Source organism: Lagenorhynchus albirostris, chromosome 7 (assembly GCF_949774975.1).
Source record: "Lagenorhynchus albirostris chromosome 7, mLagAlb1.1, whole genome shotgun sequence".
Lineage (NCBI taxonomy): Eukaryota > Metazoa > Chordata > Mammalia > Artiodactyla > Delphinidae > Lagenorhynchus > Lagenorhynchus albirostris.
Window position 1 is genome coordinate 55,877,156 of NC_083101.1, and position 19,439 is coordinate 55,896,594.

Sequence of the window (19,439 nt, forward strand, 5' to 3'; positions counted from 1 at the left end):
GTGGGTTTGATCCCAGGGAGCTAAGGTCCCACATGCCTCAGGGCCAAAAAACCCAAAACATAAAAACAGAAGCAATATTGCAACAAATTCAATAAAGACCTTAAAAATGGTCCACATCAGGGGTTCCCTGGTGGCACAGTGGTTGAGAGTCCGCCTGCCGATGCAGGGGATGTGGGTTCGTGCCCCGGTCCGGGAAGATCCCACATGCCATGGAGCGGCTGGGCCCGTGAGCTGTGGCCGCTGAGCCTGCATGTCCGGAGCCTGTGCTCCGCAACGGGAGAGGCCACAACCGTGAGAGGCCCGCGTACCGCAAAAAAAAAAAAAAATTGGTCTACATCAAAAAAATCTTAAAAAAAAAGAAGTCAGTTGACGGTAAATGTTAATCGCATCTACAAAACACCTTCACAGCAACATGTAGACTAACATTTCACCAAACTGGGCACATTAGTCTAGGCAAATTGACATATAAAATTAACCATCATGGCATCAGGAGTTGAGGGGAACATTTTGCCTGGAATAAGTCAAGTTATCAGACCTCTCAGAGCCTTTAAAAATAGAAGTATGTGGCCATCTATTTTCTGGTCATTGGAGTTGTCCAAATGACCAGGGCTCTGTCTAATACCTGTTCATCCATGTAGCTGCCACCCCAGATTTTCGTGCAGACTAACTATTTAGGGTTTTTTGCATATTTCAGCAGGATTTTTTTCTCAGCTCACTGCCTCTCAACCTTTCAGCAACAAAAGAACATCTGTGACATCAGACTCTGCCACTTTATGTATTTTGAAATAAAGAATATCTGAGTAGATCTAGAGGGGGAAAGAAAAACAAACTTGTAGTCAAATGTTACTTGATAAAATCAAACTACAGTTTTTGGAAATTACTTCTCAGTAAAATGAAGAGATTACATGAAATAGATTTGACTTATCTAATATCTTGTTTCCTTACCAACTCCCAGTGAGACATTTTAAAATGTACAGATAGCTTTGGAAAGTCCCCTTGAGTGGAGCCGGCACACTCTGTGAGGTCCAATTCCCCCTACACTGTTTTCATCATCATGCCAGTCTCCTGTCTCTAGACTAGATCTAAACTCCTTTGCATGGCTTTTCAAGGCATCCTTCTCCCTCTCCTGTTCCCATGCCAAGCTCATTCCTACCTCTGTGCCTTTGCTCATGTTGTATCTTCTGCCTGGAATGCCCTCCCCATTCCTTCTTGCTGACCCAAATTCAAACTTCTTGCAGGATCTATCTTAATATAGAATAATAATTAGCATTATTATTGTTATAATGCCAGACCACTGTTCTAAACACTTTAGAGGTACTAACATTTAATCCTCACGGTAGCCCTATGAGGTATATACTTTCCCCCGCCATCTCCAATCTTAGAGATGAGGAGATACTTGTGCAAGGCCATATGGCTAGTAAATACAAGGCCCAGTAAATGGTCCCATGTATCCCAGTCTAGAGCCCACGCCTATACACTACACTGTACTCCCTTTCTTAATCTGTAAGACTCTCTCCCCCAACTCACCCATCTTTTTTTTCCCTCTGCATTGTACACACAGTCTGTACTACTCTTAAGCACATGGTCACAGCATTATTTTCTGACCGCTTCCAAGTGTACATATTTTATGTCTACTTAGTCAATGCAATGAAGTGAGATATTACTGTTAATGAAAGTATTGGGTATTTGGTGTTTGTTTTATTGTCCATTTGTCAGTACTTCTTTTAGTTTATTCTGTGATAAATTTAAAGAAGGTGACTGATATGGACCAAATTTGGCTCACTAATAAAACATCTTGTTTTAGTTGAGTTTTCCAGCTCAAAAGAGAATAACTTATCATGATTTCTAGAACATCTGTAGTACTTTTAGTAGGCACCTATTAATGAGAATCAACCACAGTTAACACTCTACTATCCTACCTCTTTACCTAGTTTACCTATCTTTTTTTGTATTAACAAAAAAAAGGTAGGTAAACTACAGCCAGGGGTCAAATACCCTCTTGTTTTTATAAACAAAATTTTTATTGAATTTTTATTGAAACTTAACCATGCTCATTGTTTTCATATTGTCACCCTCCCCCAAATTTCACACCCCTTCCTCTGCTTCTGATGGCAGAGTTGAATAATTGCAACAGAGACTGTATAGCCCATAAAGTTTAAATTTTTTATAATCTGGCCCTTTACAGAAGACGTTTGCTGACCCCTGACCTAGAGGCTCTTCCAGGCTTTGCACCTCCTCCCACCTCGATGTACTTTTCCTGTACTAAGAGACCTAAGGCCACCCCCACTCTTACCTCAGCTTCATGAAGTCTGAAGACAGAGCCCACCGGGAAGTGCTTAGGCCCAGCCAGTTCGGGGCTGTCACTCTCCCACACGCATTCTCTGTCACCCCAACTCTGCCTCACCCCCAAAACTACCCCTGTGGGGACAGTGTTAGGTTCCAGGCTTTCCAGGAGCCATCCTGGGCCCTCACATTCTTACTCAGCATCACCTCGGGAGATGAAGTCTTGGGACTTGTTCTTGCCCTTTCCATTTGTGGAAGTTCTTCTTGCAGCTAACTTTACTCATGTGATGCTGTTCAGGCCCATGGCTTCTTGCTATTATGCAGGCAACCAAGCTGTCAAGCAGTATAACTTGAGGAGTGGATTCTGATACCATAGATATGTATCATGCTTCCTTTAAAAAAAAAAAAGAGTTATTCTAGTCATCAAACCATGCTTTCTTAGAGCTTCCAGACCATGTAGCCTGACTTCTCCACTTTAGAGATGGTGAGACTGGGGCTAAGGGATGTTAAGTGACTTTCTTGATGAAATAATGACAAAAAATAAATAAATAAAAGATCTTATGATCCCCAGTATAACACTATTTATTCATTCATTCGCTCTAAAACATGTACTGTGTCTGCTATTTGAAAGACTCTGTGTCTGGTAGGCCATGTGAGAATTATAAGGATGAATTAAGCACATGAGTCATCCAAGAGTCTTACAATGAAGTATTGGAGATGAGGTACTCAAAACCCTGTTCTCATTGCCATAGTTTGGTTAAAATTAAAATAAAAGAGGCCAGCTTTCTATATATCCTCTAGTAATTGATCCAATCTCTACATTTTGTTTTATTTTGTTTTTTTACTTGAGTCTCTTGTCTTCCCCCTAAGAACTTCCACCTGAGAACTGACCACAACCTTGGCATTCCATCATGGCACCATGGATGTGTCTCCTTTCCCCCTTCCTACTCCAGTGGTTCCCAATCTTTTTTTATAAGCCTTTAAAAAGGAGATATTAGAAAGAAAACCTATATATACTGAGTAGGAAAAGTTTGAGTCGTCTTCCTATGTTCCTCCTTTACTCTCACACTACTATCACACTCAAACACATCTGACACCAGATGTGTGGAGGTTTTCCCCACACCAAGCAATTCTCTGCCTCACCAGGTGAGTGTCCTACAATTTAACTCAATTCTAACACTATCTACCTGGCGATGTGAGTGTCCTACAATTTAACTCAATTCTAACACTATCTACCTGGCGATAGCATGAGATCCCACAGGTTAAGGGCTCAGTCCCACAAGACTGCTCCCACCCTACTTCAGATGCCAATCATGAATTCAGGTTGTCACCTGTACTTCTGACCAATCAGCTATAAATCTGAGATTCTCATGCCCTTCTCCTTGGGTTCAACTAATTTGCTAGAGCCATTCACAGAGCTCAGGAAAATAGTATACTTAGGTTTACCAGTTCATTACAAAAGGATATGATAATGCATACAGATGAACATCCAGGTGGAAGAAATGTGTAGGGCAAATTGCTTGGGAAGGGGCACACATGGCTACCATGCTCTCTCCATGTGCCACTCTCCCAGCCCCTCCACATGTTCACCAGTCCAGAAACTCTTCAAAACCCTTCCTTTGGGGATTTTTAATGGCATGATGAATCATTAACTCCGTTTTTAGCCCCTCTCCCCTCTCTGCAGAATAGGGGGTGGCGCTGAAAATTCCAAACTTCTAATTATGGCTTGGTCTTTCTGGTGACCAGCACCCATCCAGCAGCCCACCAAGAGTCACCTCACTAGACCAAAAGACACTGCTACCACCCAGGAAAGTCCAAGGGATTTAGGAGGTCTGTATCAGGAACCAGGACCAAATATTAGAAGAAAAGATGCTCTTAGTGCTCTTACCACTTAGGAAATTACAAAGGTTTTAGGAACTCTGTGCCAGGAATTGGGGGCCGAGACCAATATATATATTTTCTATTATCTTACAAAAGTAGATTAAAACAGTGGCAGAATTGGGATAGAGGATATAAAGACCCTTCCATAGGTCCCTGCAAAGACTTCCAAGGTACCTCGTGCTTCTTGGAACATATTTGGAAAATCATGTAATAGAAGTGATCTTCTATGATCACTTTATTCTGAAGCCCACCTTATTTATCTGGCCACAGAATCCCCAGAAATGCCCACCCCACATCATGCTTCCTTTCCACACAGAGCACAGCTGTCCCAGGGAGGGAGAAGGGGCTGGGGGCATCAGGAATGGCCTCACTCACCAGTGCTCATAGATTTTTACTGGTGTGAGAAGTCTCTGTGTTTTTTATGGTTCTCTATGGCTTACAAGAGGTACACATAATGCACAAAAGTTCAGAGATGGGGGGAAGAATATCACTTTGGGCTGGGGATAATCAGGGAGGAGGAAAAGTTTCATGGAGGAGGTGACATTTGAGCCAGGCAGAAACAGAAATAGCACACTATTCTAGATAGAGGGGACACGGGAGGGAAGGTAGAGAGACCGGAAGACGTGAGGCATCTGAAGGAGAAGGCATGTGATCCTCATTTGGCAAGAGCCAGGTATGGGATAAGGGGAAAGATTGTTGGGGGCCATATCGTGAGTCATGAATTCTGGGCAAAGGAGATTATATTTTACTCACCAGGCGTGGGTGCCTTGGTCAGGTCTCAGCAGGAGACAGAGGGCACATACAAGGGGGTAACTGAAGCAAGTTTACAAGTTTTTACTCTTTACAAAGACATGAGCAGGATGAGGGGAAACCAGTGAGGGATATTAGGCATCCTGAGACTAAAAGAGCAGGGACCAGTGACTGAGCCTCAGCCTGAAGGGGAAAGGGGAGGGAGCAGTTACCAGAACACTGGTGAAAACAGCAACAGGAAAGGGCTGCCCCCTGGAGCTGTGGGCTTTAACGGAGGAATAAAACTGACCTGCAAACTGTCCAGAAGGTGGCTGAGGAAGAGATACTCCAACCTCACCCTCCTATCACCCATGCAATCTCCTTTCTCCCCTGAACTGAGGGAATGGAAACCAGAGGGAAGAAAGGCCAGTGATGCAATCCTGGGGTATGAACAGGACAGAGCAGGGTGGAGAGAGCATCTACATGAACAAACAGGAATATCTGGCACAATCGGAATTCTAAAAGGTCTGAATAGGGAAGCCCCAAGAACTTTGCTCCAGTATTGCTGAGCTGACTACAGGCCAGAGTACGGAGGAGAGAAGCCTCTTGCCACAGGTCTGGAGAGAAAGGCTGAAGATTTGGACTAGGGCAATGATCGAGGGGGTGGAAAGAAAGATTTAAGCCATGCTGCCTTTTGAGCGTTTTTTTCTAACTCCAGTTTTCTCACTCCAATCTGATTTTGAGAGGTTATGTATTTTCTAGTCAGAAAAACGATTTTCCTATTTGTGGACTTTTCTCCCCAGATTTGAATCTGTGGCCTGATGAGCTGGAGTGACCTGATGGGACATCCTCAAGAAACTTCTAGACTCTGAACAAGAATCCCTTGGCCTGCAAAGCTTGTTGTGTGCACTTTTCAAATGCCTTTGTGTGAGCCAGCACTTTAATCTGGAGACTGCAGCAAGACTAGGCAGCACCTGCCAAGGTGTACTTACAGAAGTCAGGCAGCCACCCCTCCACTGATGCGGGCTCTCACTCCTGCAGCCCGTGGCTCCAATCACACACTACCGCAGTTTAGAAAAAGACCACACCGGATGCTGGACCCCAGTGAGTGTCCTCAGGCTCTTTGTTGCTTCTGGACGGGAAACAAAAGGAATTATTTCCCCCTAAGTTTCCAAAGTGATTTCCAGAAGCAGAGACCAGTGGAAATTTCCAGTTACAGAAGTGGACAGATTGCCAGTAGAGATACTTTTATCTGTAGTTTCCTCTGGTTACTGGACAAGCCTATTGAGACTGCGAGCTCACAGACAGGGCTTTATACAAAGTCAAGCCATAATTGACATGTTTTATGACTTACAGGAATCTTGAAAGCATCTGAGTTGTTCTAATGAAGTATTTAAGCATTTAAGTACACAGAGTGGTCAACTACAAATTGTGGAAAAAAGCCATTGAGTATTATTTGTGAGGTCTGAATCACAAAGCATTGGTTTTAACCTGTAATGGCACCATATTGAATGGTGCTTTTTTTTTTTTTAATTACATCCTTCCTTCAAAAAATTCTGTCTCCTTAACCTCAAAAGCCAATGATACACATTTTAAATTTTGGCATGCTAATATGCTACTTCTGCAAAGATTTCAGATGAGTAGCCATGATGATCAAAGCTCCAGACTAAGTCTCCTTTCCTAGCCCTCTATATGACTTTAAACTTAACCTTTCAGTGGCTCAGTTTCTAGGTCTGTGATACGGTGATACTCACAAGCTGAGGCCTTTGATGTCAGCACTAGAAATCCTGTGAGATCCCATTATGGGTGTGTCAAGGAGGAGGGTAACTGGACATGGTGACATCAGGCTAATCATGTTAAATTTGGTCTTTGTGCTGGGACCACAAAGCTCAGGACATTAATTGACCCCTAAACTATCCAAATGTAAACATTATCAAGCATAACAGATGGATGAGTGGGCCTGAAGCAAACTCTTTAACTGGTGTACAGACTAATTTTAGGTTTATGGGAATGAAGGGGTGTGAAAGTGAGTAACACACAAATAATATAACATCTCAGTTTCTTCTATAGACATCAAAGAATGCCGTTGAAGAATAAAACTCAATTGTTTATTCTTCAGCGTGTTCTGATGTCCTACTTTTGGCTAAGTGATTTCCTCAGGGCCCATCGAGGTCAGTAGGTTTAATGTTCCGTCAGGCCAGTTGGCTCCCATAGGTTTAAAAGCCTTTGAGGCACACTCGGATGCCCTCTTCAGAAGGGCAGGGTCCCATGGTTTGGTCTGGGGTCCCTGCTGGAGAAGCAGCACCTCCTAAGGCTGCAGAGATCAGAGCAGGCAGGCAAGGCCTTCTCCCTGAAGAAGCAAGTCTCTCCATCCTGGGCCCCACCTCCCCACAGATGTGTGGCTGGCATGCTGCATCCTTGGGTGGTAATATTTAACTCTATTAGGAACCCGGTGGCATAATGATTTCTGTCAAAATACCACCATCTTTAGTCCTGGATTGGAGCTATTTTCTGAAATACCAAATAGGGACAGGGCTGCCTACCTCCAATACCCCGAAATTCAGGGTTCTTTGGGGAAGAAGACCATTAGGCATTGTGTCCTAGCAGGAGGAACGTTCTACACTACAGCCTACAGTCATAATGTCTAACATTTACCAAGTACTTACTACATGCCCGATATTGTTTAGCATTTTATACATGTCATTGGAATGCGTTCTCTCAAAACCCTCTGAAAAAGGCACTATTTATGTCTCCATTTTAAAGAGAAGGAAACTGAGGCACAGAGAAGAAATTTGGTTAAGGCTGCCTGTTTAGTTTGGAAGGGATAGAGCTAGGGCAGTGAAACCATATTCATTATACCCCACCATGTGTCCTGATTTCCTACCCGATGGGACTTTAAGGTGGGATTTTACTTGTTACATACACCATGTGGTCTTTTTTTGCTGGCCTAGGATTAATTTCACTCTTACTTTTTCCAAAGAGGCACTACAGGAGGGTGGGTGGAGAAGAGGCTCTGACATGAGAGATTCCAACCCCGACTCAACTATATATGAATCATACAACTTTGCATGTATCATTTGATCTCTCTAACCATCCGTTTCCTTATCTAAAAGATGAATACAGTCGTCCCTCGGTATCTGCAGGGGATTGGCTCCAGGACCCCCTCAGATACCAAGTCTGTGGATGTTCAAGTCCCTTATATAAAATAGTGCTGTATTTTTGTATAACCTATGCACATCCTCCCACATATTTTAAATCATCTCCAGATTACTTATAATACCCAACGAATGTAAATGCTTAAGTGAATAGCTGTAAATACAAAGTAAATGCTATGTAATAGTTGCTGGTACACAGCAAATTCAAGCTATGCTTTTTGGAACTTCCTTCAATTTTTTTTTCTAATATCTTCAGTCCTCAGTTGGATGACTTCCTAGATGTGGAACCTGTGGATATGAGGGGCCAGCTGTAATATAAGAAAGGTTGTTAACATCTTCCTTTATCAGGCACTTAGCTTATACAGCACATGGTAAATACCTGTTAAATAACAAGTATCATTGGTAATCCCTGATGTACCAGCCACTATTTCTTGCCAAACAGGCAGTGTCCTGACACTATTAAGCTAATCTGTCTGCAGGATATTTCTCCTGAATCCTAGCCCTAAGGGAGAAGTAAGTTATGCTCCAAGGATTTCCAGCCAAGGGGTTTTTTGTCCCCAGGCTCTTCTGTACATGCCGAATTCTCCAGCTAAGTCAGAGGGCTCACCAGTTCTCCAGTATGCCTTGTGCTGTCCCCTTCACCTGGAACATCTCCTTTCTGGGACTTCAATTCTCCCTTGCAAAACCCTATCTGTCCGTCAGATGCCAGCTCTGCCAGTGAATATTTTCTGTTTTTCTCCAGTTGAATATGAGCTCTCTTTACTCTGGGCAGAGCAGTGTTTTCTTTGTCCCTCTCTAAAGCAGTTATCTTTTTCAGTTTTGAATCATGAGGATTTGAGCACATTTTATATCTTCCCCTTAGACTATAAGCTCCTGGAGGACAAGGAGAGAGTGAGATTTTGTCATTCCTGCAGCATCTTTTATGTGATAGATGCCTCATGCATGATTGGCTCTGAGACTCATTATAATATTAGAGAAAATGGCTACACTTAACATTCTTACTTATTATGACCTTACTATGATTGGCTGAAAAGTATATTATGGCAATCCTCAAAACAAAAGAGCTAGATGAGTTCTAAGTCTTTTTTTGAAAAAGTACCTTCTACAAAGAAAGCAAAAATAGCATTTGGGAGAGTTTGAGGAATTGAGAAAGATCAAACAAACAAAAATCACCTATGATCTCATCATCCAAGCACAAGTATTTTCATTTTTGTTGTTGGCATTTGCTCTTTGTCCAGACATGTACATAGTTTTGGCTATTGTTGTTAGCATGTCATTTTCTGTCCTTTTTTTCAAATTTGTCGCTGTGTATAAGTTCACAGCTATGTGGCTGACTAGTCTTCCTAATTATTTTTAATGGCTGCATGGCTTACAGATCCATGATGAACTGGAACTGGGCCCAAACTCCGCTTATCACCTGATCACTCTAAACCCCTATTTTGACCACTGGACCACAGTGGTATTTGGGATTCCTAAGAATTAGTGTCATTTCAGAGCAGTGTTTTGGAATTCCTGAAAAGTTTGGGTATTTCCATTTCCCCCAGTGCACAGACCCCTTAGTAAATGACTTTACATTCCTTTGGGGATGGCTTGGAGGAGGATCTATGCCAATTATTTGCGACATTGTTGCACAGTCCTTTCTTAAGGGGTCCAATTCTCCTCTTCATCCAGGAGCTTCAGATCTGGCCATCATGAGGTTAATTGTTTATCATTATAGATAACTTTCAAGCCATGTGCCAGACATTGTTCTATTTGCTTTACACGTATCACCTCATTTAAACTTCACAATTCAATGAAATAGAGACAATTAATGTCTCTATTTTACCCGCAAGCAAACTAAAGCCCAGTGAAATTAAACAAGTTGCTCATGTCACGTAGCAGAGCAAGATCTTAAAGATTCTGCAAGCCAGCCATGGTCCTAGACCTGTAACACAGTCAAGCTCTCATCGTGTGGTATTTTGTAATTACATATGTGTTTGGTTTTCTCCAAAAGCCTGCATTGTACCTAGGAACAGGAACTGGATTTTTATTCATTTATGTAGTCCCAGAACCCAATACAATAATTGGCACATAGAAGATACTTGACAAATACTGTGGAATTGAATTGAAGGCAAATGCATGGAGTCTAGGAAAGAGAGGCCAATGTGGAAAAGTGTGATGGTGAATCCCAAGCACATCCAGCGGAAAGGGGTCCCCGTTCCTCCAGCACATGCATTGCTACCACCTGTCTGGTCTATCCCTCCAGTGGTGATGGATGCATCCGATTCACATAGCTTGATGACATCAGCCATTAAAATCATCCCAGCCACCGTCCCCCCTTCCTACCCCATCCTGATTCTCTGGTTACTGAGCAAACTGATTATAATTTGACTTTTCATATAGATTCTCTATGGGAATAGAATGTTCTGAAGCAATTTCTGATCTGCACATTAATAGTATTTCTTATTATAGAAAAGTCCTAGGAATTTGGTTAGCATGATCCAGATTTTTAGTCTGATTCTGAGTGTCCTGACAAAATCAGTTTTCTGGACCTTTAAGGTAAGACCTTGGTGATGCCAATAAGAAATTTTTTTCTGTAAGGATGCTTATGCTGGTCATCAGCTGCATCTTGTCTATAACTGTGTGTTCTCAAAAGCAGGCTCCACTTAGGAGAAGAAACTCAAAGACAGCAGCATGTTTTCTGCTCATTTCTGTTTGTTCTATAAAAATAGAATTCCATTTTAAAGCAGAACAGCTGCAAGAAGTACAGAGGAAGCAACTAATGCCTGAAATTTTGTGTTGTGCAGATTGAAGTGGAATATAATCAGGCTGCTGGTCAAATCAGGCAACATGCCAGTGTCTCAGTTCTCCTTGCTTTAAAATTCAAAAAATGAAAGGCTCAAACTTACAGGTCATTTAAAATTTAAATCAAAACAAAACTTAAGTGGGCCTTTTAAATCATTACATTGGCAAAAGCTTTTTAAATTTATAACGCATAATGCTCCAGAACACGTTAAATTGATAGTCTCATAAGTTGTTAGTGGTCATATAAATCAGTACAATTTTTTTTGGAAGGTTATTTGTCTATAGAACAGAGGTCTTACAGTTTGTCATACCATTTGTTCGAGGAATTCTACAGTATGTAAATCTACTCTAATCTGAGAAAATAGCCAAAAAATATAGAAAAAGTTATAGACGTGGAGAGGTTCATTGTAAATATAAATATATAATTTTTTAAAAAGCTTTGCCATAACACTGAAAGAAAAAAGAAACATACAAAACTCTATACTTGCTTAGATTACTCTTAAGTTTTAAAAAAATGAACTCAAAAAAAAAGTGCTTGGATATATAGCAAGAATCATGTCAAGATTCATACTTTTACCCAAAAATATCATTCCAAGGATTTTCTTAAAGGAAATCCATAGACTAAAGTGAAATAGGTATTATATGAAAAAGTACATTACAGTGTTATCTATGGCCCCAAACTGGAACTAATCTGTCAAACAAAACAGAAGTGAATTAGTCATAGTGATTGGTATTTGCATTACAGACTAAATAGTAATCTAGCCATAAAAATGACAGTTATAAAGATTATATAGGAATATGAAATAATTATAATTTTTTTTTTTCGGTACACGGGCCTCTCACTGTTGTGGCCTCTCCCGTTGCGGAGCACAGGCTCTGGACGCGCAGGCTCAGCGGCCATGGCTTACAGGCCTAGCCGCTCCGCGGCATGTGGGATCTTTCCGGACCGGGGCACGAACCCGTGTCCTCTGCATCGGCAGGAGGACTCTCAACCACTGCGCCACCAGGGAAGCCCATATGATATAATTTTAAGTAGAAAAATAGTTTCTATACAGTGAGCACTTACCATGAGCCTGTCACTATGTTGCTCATTTTATACACATTATCTCTTTTTGTGCTGACAGAACCTGAAGAGTAGGTAGAGTGCTATCCTCAGCGACAGAAGAAAATTGAGACAAAGTTGCTTAGTAATTTTCCCTAGTTCACAGAGTTCATACAGCAGGTATTCAAACCTAAGCTAACTGATATCAAAGCCATTTCTCCTTATCCAACATGCTATAAAAGTCCTAGACACGTGAAGATAATAAGCAAAGGTAAATATAAAATATATATGGAGAGAGAGAGAAAAAAATCAGAGTGGAGCAATGGTGTGGGTGGTCTTATAATAACTTGTTCCTTTCTATTACAATGTTAAGTCCAAACAAACAAACAAAAAAGTAAATAAATAAAATTTTAAAAGTGAGAATGATACAAAAGGCTGGAAAGAAGTATACTAAAGTATTAATAGGGTTTTGTTAAAGAGGTAGGGTTTGGTGTAATTTCCCCCTTTTCTCTATTTTACAAGATTTTTTGGTAATGTATAGTACTTTTGTAAAATATTTTAAGTGCTCACTTCAGCAGCACATATGCTAAAATTGGAAAGATTCAGAGAAGGTTAGCATGGCCCCTGCACATGGATGACACACAATTTCATGAAGCATTTCATATATAGATCGATATCAATATATATCGATATATATCTATATGTCCTCTGTGATATGGAATCCAGAGCTCTGTAAAGCTTATTGATCATTGAAACACTGTGATGTTCAGAAACAGCAGTGGTATTCCTGGCAGTATAAGTGTTATTAGGAATACAGTATATCTGTCATTCCTTTCAAAAATTCTGTGGGTTAATTTCCATAGAATCCTTTTTTATTTTTAAAGGTTTGAGAAGAAAATCTAAAAGCTCATGTTCCTTCCTTCTTTTTCTTCCTTCCTCACCTTTGCTTTCTTCACTGTAAAATTAGTATGGTGATAACAGTAACCCGCTCTGTTGATGTGATGAGTATATGGGCAATTTTTATTTTCATTATATTCTTCCTGTGTTTGAAAGGTTTTGAAAAACATATTTAACAATTTTAACCTAAAAAATAATCTTTAAACTTAATTTTTTAATTATTAAATTTAAATTAAATTCAAAAGATTTTTTAATATTTTGAAATTTTAGAAATTCAGTGTTTATTGAAAATCAAAATGTGGCACAAATACCAAGTATAACGGTATTTTGGGAAAAATTCTTATATGCGCTACTTGTGTTTTTCCTCTTTCTGGTACATGCTTTCACCTGTGTTTTAAAGAGACTCTAAAGAGAAACTAAAAGGAAAGTTTACTAAGTGAAAGTTTGAGCAGGTTCTGGGGTTGCCACCATACTGCCTGCTTCATTGGGCCTCTGCACACAATGCATGACTGGGCTGTGACAGAGCACATGACACACATGTGACAGGACAGGCTGCTCACGTCCTTTCCAAATAATGCTCTGGGGAGTAGTCCTCAAGAACCACTCTCCTAAAAGCAGAAAATTCAGGGCTGGGGAGCAAGAGGGGTCTTCCCAAAAACACAAAATCTTTTCTGAGTGTTCTAAAAATGAAGAGAAGGAAAGAACAGTGAGTACTAGATGTTAAAATGTGACATTTGAAAGCTGTTAGGAAAAATGCCAGGCTGACAGGCTCCAGCTATATCCCCCAGAGTCAAAATGAAAAGTGCAAACCCAGGCTGACAGAGGCCCTACTTTTCTGAGTGTTCATCGGTGAGATGGGGAATTCATCGGACTACCCGGAAAGCATCTCCTCCCTTTCTGAGCTGCTGAGTGTTAAGGCTTAATCCCCAGGATCTATCAGATTCTGTCTTGGAAGTTTGAACCCCAGTCAGCATTGTATGAGATGTTGTGAGAGATACAAAGTCTATATTAGGTATGCTTCACCCTGGGGAATTTATAGGAAGTGGGAGGAATACATCACACACAGGAAAAGTTATGTAAAAAACAAGGCCACATAAAATTATCTTTTTAATTTTTAAAAAAATTTTATTGGAGTATAGTTGCTTTACAATGTTGTATTAGTTTCTGCTGTACGGCAAAGTGAATCAGCTATGTGTATACATATATCCCCTCTTTTTTAGATTTCCTTCCCATTTAGGTCACCACAGAGCACTGAGTAGAGTTCCCTGTGCTATACAGCAAGTTCTCATTAGTTATCTGTTTTATACATAGTAGTGTATATATGTCAATTCCAATCTCCCAATTCATCCCACCCCCACTCCCCCCTTGATATCCATAAGTTTGTTCTCTACATCTGTGTCTATTTCTGCTTTGCAGATAAGTTCATCTGTACCATTTTTCTAGATTCCACATATAAGCAATATTATATGATATTTGTTTTTCTCTTTCTGATGTACTTCACTCTGTAATGAGTGGAACAGATCATAAGACAAAGGAATTCAGAGTGGGTGTAGGAATTCAGAGCTCCCATGGGAGGGAGAAGAACAAGAGACCGGGGTGGGGGGCGGTGATGAGGAATGCACAGGGCCTGGAGGATTTTCCATGATGGGTAGGGAGTAGCTAAGTCATGGGGGCAGGGATGATATTAAAAAACCACCAACTTGCTCAGCAGTGGCCCTGGCTGATCAGAATGGACACTGGTCCAAATGCTGGAAAAGCATCCTGGAAGCTCCTTGCTGAGCCAGGAGTTACTTCTGTAGTTGTTAGGTTGTGGGAATATCAGGGGGGTCCTGGAGGAGCAGGGAGTCCTGGGACATGGCCAGGGTGGTACTGGGACACTCAGGGTGCTTGAGGCAGTGGCTATTTTCTATTCAGTTCTATCCACTACAATCATGCAACCATACCTGTGAGTATCTGCTGAAAATCAGCCTTGAATGAGGGCAAATGGTATAACAAGAACATTTACAACTTGCTTTTGCATATGGTATTTCATTTGATCTACCTATCTCTCAGCCTATCTATCTATCTACCCATCTGTCTAACTAGCCATCTATCTGTGTCTCTCTGTCTGTGAAACCAAACTCAGTGTCCCTGGGTGCTGGACACTCAACTAGTTACCAAGTTGAGGAGCCTGTCCAGAGTTGCAGTTGTCACATGGGCCTTTCATTTATTTTACCACTGATTTAGTGTAAGCACTGTACTAGGCACTAGGGATACAGAGGTAGTGGAACATCATCCCTGTCCTCAAGGGGCTTGCAGGTCACAGAAACCCCCTTTCGAACCTTTTACACAGGTGATAACGTATGCAAAAAGAAGAGATGTCACAAGATGATTAAAATGGGGAAAGCAGCGTGGGTATGTGTGGGTGGAGCAGCCCACGAAGGGCCTTTACCCTGGTGATGATGCCAACCCCTTTAGTCACTAAGGGCAGTGGCCAGAACCTGCTGGTTTGGCCAATGGGGGGCACCAAGCCAAGGGAGGGAAAAGTAATTCTGTAAGGACTGGAAGGAAGTCAAACACAACCTCTCAGCCAAGTGTTGGAGCCATGAATTTTTGCTGCAAGGTTTTATGTTTTCTGGAGGTCATTTACAGAATTAAGTAGGAGTCACCCTGGGCAATACTGGTAAGGGCGAAGAACTAGAATTCTCAGAAACTTTCTTTTGGAGCCTGAGACAGAAGAAGGCAGATGAGAGAAATAGCATGCTGTGGTGGTTCTCAGACTTTTAATCTCAAAACACTGAAGGATAATTCAACACTCTCCATTAGTAACAGCAGCTGACTTGTGCAGACATTCACAACCATTAGGGGTACATGGCAGAATACTGTAGAGAAGTGGGAAATGGGATGTAATTTCATAAAGTTACCTAGTTGAGTCTATATGTCTATATTTACAACCAGCCTTGAGGCTCAGAAGTATAGGCCTGAGTTGAAGGCAGCTCTGCCACTAACCAGCTACATCATCAGAGGCAGTTCACGCTCTCTCAGCCTTAGTTTCTTCATATATAAAATAATGAATCTTAACTGGCAGTACTATTGAAGGGATTCAAGATAATAAACTAGGGACTTCCCTGGTGGTCCAGTGGCTAAGACTCTGCACTCCCAATGCAGGGGGCCCAGGTTCGATCCCTGGTCAGGGAACTAGATCCCACATGCTGCAACTAAGAGTTCTCATGCCACAACTAAAGACCCCGCATACCGCAACGCAGATCCCGCATGCCGCAACTAAGACCCGGTGCAGCCAAATAAATAAATAAATAAACATTAAAAAAAAAAAGATAATACACTGAAGTTCCTATCACAGTTAGTATATAGCCATAGAGCCAGAGCTTAATGAATGATTAGCTACTAGTATAAGTAATTTGTCTTAAAAGCTGTATTGGGAGATAACAGAGTCTGCTCAGCCAGCCATCATGCAGAAGTGAAAATCCTGGGATTTGCAGGAAATACACTCTTAACAGTAAATGCCCTCTGTAATGAGGTATAGCAGCTTAGACTTGAGGGTAAATATTTCATGAAATGTTAATTGCTATAAAAAGAAAGATGGGTGCAGAAATGGGGAGAAGATGCTATTTCAAAGCTAGCAGATTTTTTTTTTAGTCGTTCTAGAAGGAAGATTTTAAATTTGCATTTGAGATTGATTATTTCAGGGTAAAAAGATTAATAATTTTTTTAATCACATAAATGTAAAACCAGTTCCTGATCTGGAACAGGAAGGTTGAGACCATTCATTCCTTTATTCACTCAACAAATATTTATTGAGCACTTGCTACATATATTACAAAAGGTACTGTACATAAAAGGCACTGATTATGCAAAAAGGTTGCCTTTACTGTGAGTAGAATTGCAGCCCTGAACCTGCATTTCCTTGGGGTCTGGGAAGAGGAGGCATGGTTAATGGACTCTTGTCTGTAGGAAACTTGATCCCTCCCACATGGCAGCAGGAAAGGCACTGAGGGAGAGATACCCTTCCTTTGAGATGAGGGTAGGAGATGTTGTGGAGAGCCCAGTCTGATATTTCTTTTTATGCATTGTCTTTTTCTTTCTCCTTCAGTAAAGTTATATTAAATGTTGCAGTCTGTTCTCTCTTGTGGAGGATTATGAGATGGGCTATGCTTGGGGCTCCAGGTGGTTGACTGAAATAAGCATTCTTTGGGAATTCCCAGAAGTGTTGGGGGAGGAGAAGTCAGGGACTGGCGTTCTTGCAGTCACGTGAGAGGTGAAGCTCAGGTATTTGGGCATTAATGAGAGGTGTGATTCTTTGAAGGCAGGACACCACTGTTATACATTGGTCCTTGTGGGCAGCTTGAATGATCCTCACAAAGCGACTGGACACACTCCCATGACAGCAAGCCACTGGGCACAGTTTCCAAGAACATCAAGCCAGAGCAACTCACTCTCCACTAACTCACATAACATGAAACATGCAAGTTACTTCACATGCTGGGGTACAAATGTCCTGAGCATGTGGACTAGAGATTGCTCATCCAAAGCTATTTCCTTTTATTCCTCTCTTATTCTTTCTTACCTACCATCTGTGCTTCTCCCAAGCTCCCTCTTGGGCCCTGTTGCCCAAGTGAAAGCAAAGAAGCAATAAACACTTATGGAAATCTGCTATGCTAAACACTGCATGTGCTGTTCTGCATAAACTGTGTCATTTAACCCCTTACAACAATTTGGCAAGATAGGTAAGATTATCCCCTTTTTCTGATGAGAAATGGAAGCTGAGAGTCCTATGTCCAAAGTAACACAACCAACAAGTAAGTAACAGTTCTGGGGTCCAAGTACAGGTTTATGTAACTACAAAGTTCTTTACACCAACCACAAAGGAAAATGTATTTTGGGGGCGAAACATAATTAAAAAGAAAAATGTATTGGGAGAAATGCTTTCTGCTTCCAAGCAAACGTAAGTAATTGCCCATCAGTGGACATTGACCTCCAGTTGTAACTGAAACCTGAGATGCAGAAGGCCCAGGTTCAGACCCTTCCTCTCCACTTAGAAAACTGTCACAGAGGAAAAAGAAGTGGTGAAAGGCAGTTTCAGACAGATCATGACAAAGTCGACTAAGTTTTCTTGGGTGATAGGAGTAAAGAGGCCATATCTATCTGTCCTGGGGAATCAAACAGTTGCCTAGAACGTTAATACAAATCTGTTGTTTAAAACACAAGTTGTTTTATACATCTGGCCCCAAAATTTAAGCTTAAAAAAAATCCCTCATTCATGCAAAATCCTGTTGACATATAAAGGCACATCTGTGGTCTACAGTTTGATCATTCATAGCCCTCTTATAAAGCACCGACCACACAAGCCTTCACAGACCAGTAACAGTTGGTGGGTGGGCACAGATGCACGGATCACACTTTGACAGCACTGATACTTTCACTTTCAGCTACAACAGCCTTACCATGGGTTACTTCTAAGAAAACCCTAACCATTTGAACCTCAACACGGTCTCCGTGTATCAAATAATTGCAAATTACTTCTTTCTTCTATCTCTTTTTGCCTTTTTTTTTAACTCAAGCAACCCATGGGGCTGCTTAAAGCAGTCTTAAGTTCCTGTAGACTTTCTGAAGGAAATGAGAGGCATTAGGAGGTCTAGATTTTATTTTCTTGCCGGTGATTGCTGTATAACTCTGAGTAAGACTGTTATCTTTATCATCTCAGAGATTAAAGTTGCCTCTGGCAGCACAAGGGTAGAATCTCGATGTTTGCATGTTTCTTCCCCTGTTTTTCTCCTCTTCTGATCCTGCACCCACACATAGAGAAAACACATAAGCAAAGCCACTTACTCACGGAAAGCATCTAAACTGGTCTTACAGTCTTATCATGAAATCTGTTGTAAAAACCAAACCAGACACCACCATACCACCCCCTTTACCTTTCCTTTGTCATCCCTGTTTTGTGGGAACATGGTTTTCTATCACAGAATGATGACACTATTACCTTATGGGGTTTCTATGATGAATTCCCAGAAAGAGTTTGGGGAAGAAGTGTTATTTCTCTTTTGCTTCCCCTACCCCAAAGGTCCCTTCTGTGCACCTCAAACTCTTCAACCTACCCTTCTTTTGAGGGGAAATCAGTCAGTGGCTCATAGGGATATACCCCAGCTCTGACCTCAGTGGCTTACCAAAACCAGAGCCAGTCCCTCACTCAGTCAAGTCCAATAATGATCTTCCACAGATGCTGAAGCCCCACTTGAACCTGGATTTTTTCTCCCCTTAGGGTTCCTCTTGGAGAAAAAGAACCAGGAAAGCCACAGGCAGAGGGTTGAGCAGAGAACAGAAACCCCAGAGCCTTCCAGCTTCAACTGTTCCTACTGTCCTGATGAACCACCTGGGGCCGGAGAGGAAGAAGATCTAGCACAGGGAAGAGAGTGGCTTTTAGAGGATTGGGGAAGGGGTCTCTTGGGATCTTTCAAGAGATCTGAAAGTGTGTAGAAAGCCCTGCAGTTACCAGGAAAGTGCAGATATCAGTGCCTGACAAACAATAGGTGCTCAATATATACACTAAGTAATTGAATGGTTGAATGAATAAATAGGCGAAAGGGAAGAAGCAGAAGAGAAGAGGTAAAGCAGTGCTTCATAGATGACTTTCACCTGCCTTTCTTCCTGGGCTCTTTTTTACAGTTGTT

At 41.4% G+C, this 19,439-nt stretch overlaps 1 protein-coding gene and 2 non-coding genes across 3 annotated transcripts in view; all 3 read left to right on the forward strand.

Moving 5' to 3' along the window:
• The window catches only part of PDCD1LG2 (programmed cell death 1 ligand 2), a 60,570-nt gene extending 54,323 nt beyond the window's left edge, over positions 1-6,247 (forward strand). The window contains exon 7 of the mRNA XM_060153470.1: positions 5,697-6,247. Coding sequence (XP_060009453.1) covers positions 5,697-5,702 — 6 coding nt within the window. The 3' untranslated portion in view covers positions 5,703-6,247. The remainder of the gene's footprint in view (positions 1-5,696) is intronic.
• Positions 6,248-12,436: 6,189 nt separating this feature from the next.
• Positions 12,437-12,543, forward strand: LOC132523996 (U6 spliceosomal RNA). Its single transcript, XR_009541761.1, has one exon. It is a non-coding gene; the product is annotated as a U6 spliceosomal RNA (small nuclear RNA).
• A 3,332-nt stretch (positions 12,544-15,875) lies between these two features.
• TRNAG-CCC (transfer RNA glycine (anticodon CCC)) lies at positions 15,876-15,948 on the forward strand. The gene has a single exon. It is a non-coding gene; the product is annotated as a tRNA-Gly (tRNA).
• Positions 15,949-19,439: the final 3,491 nt, after the last annotated feature.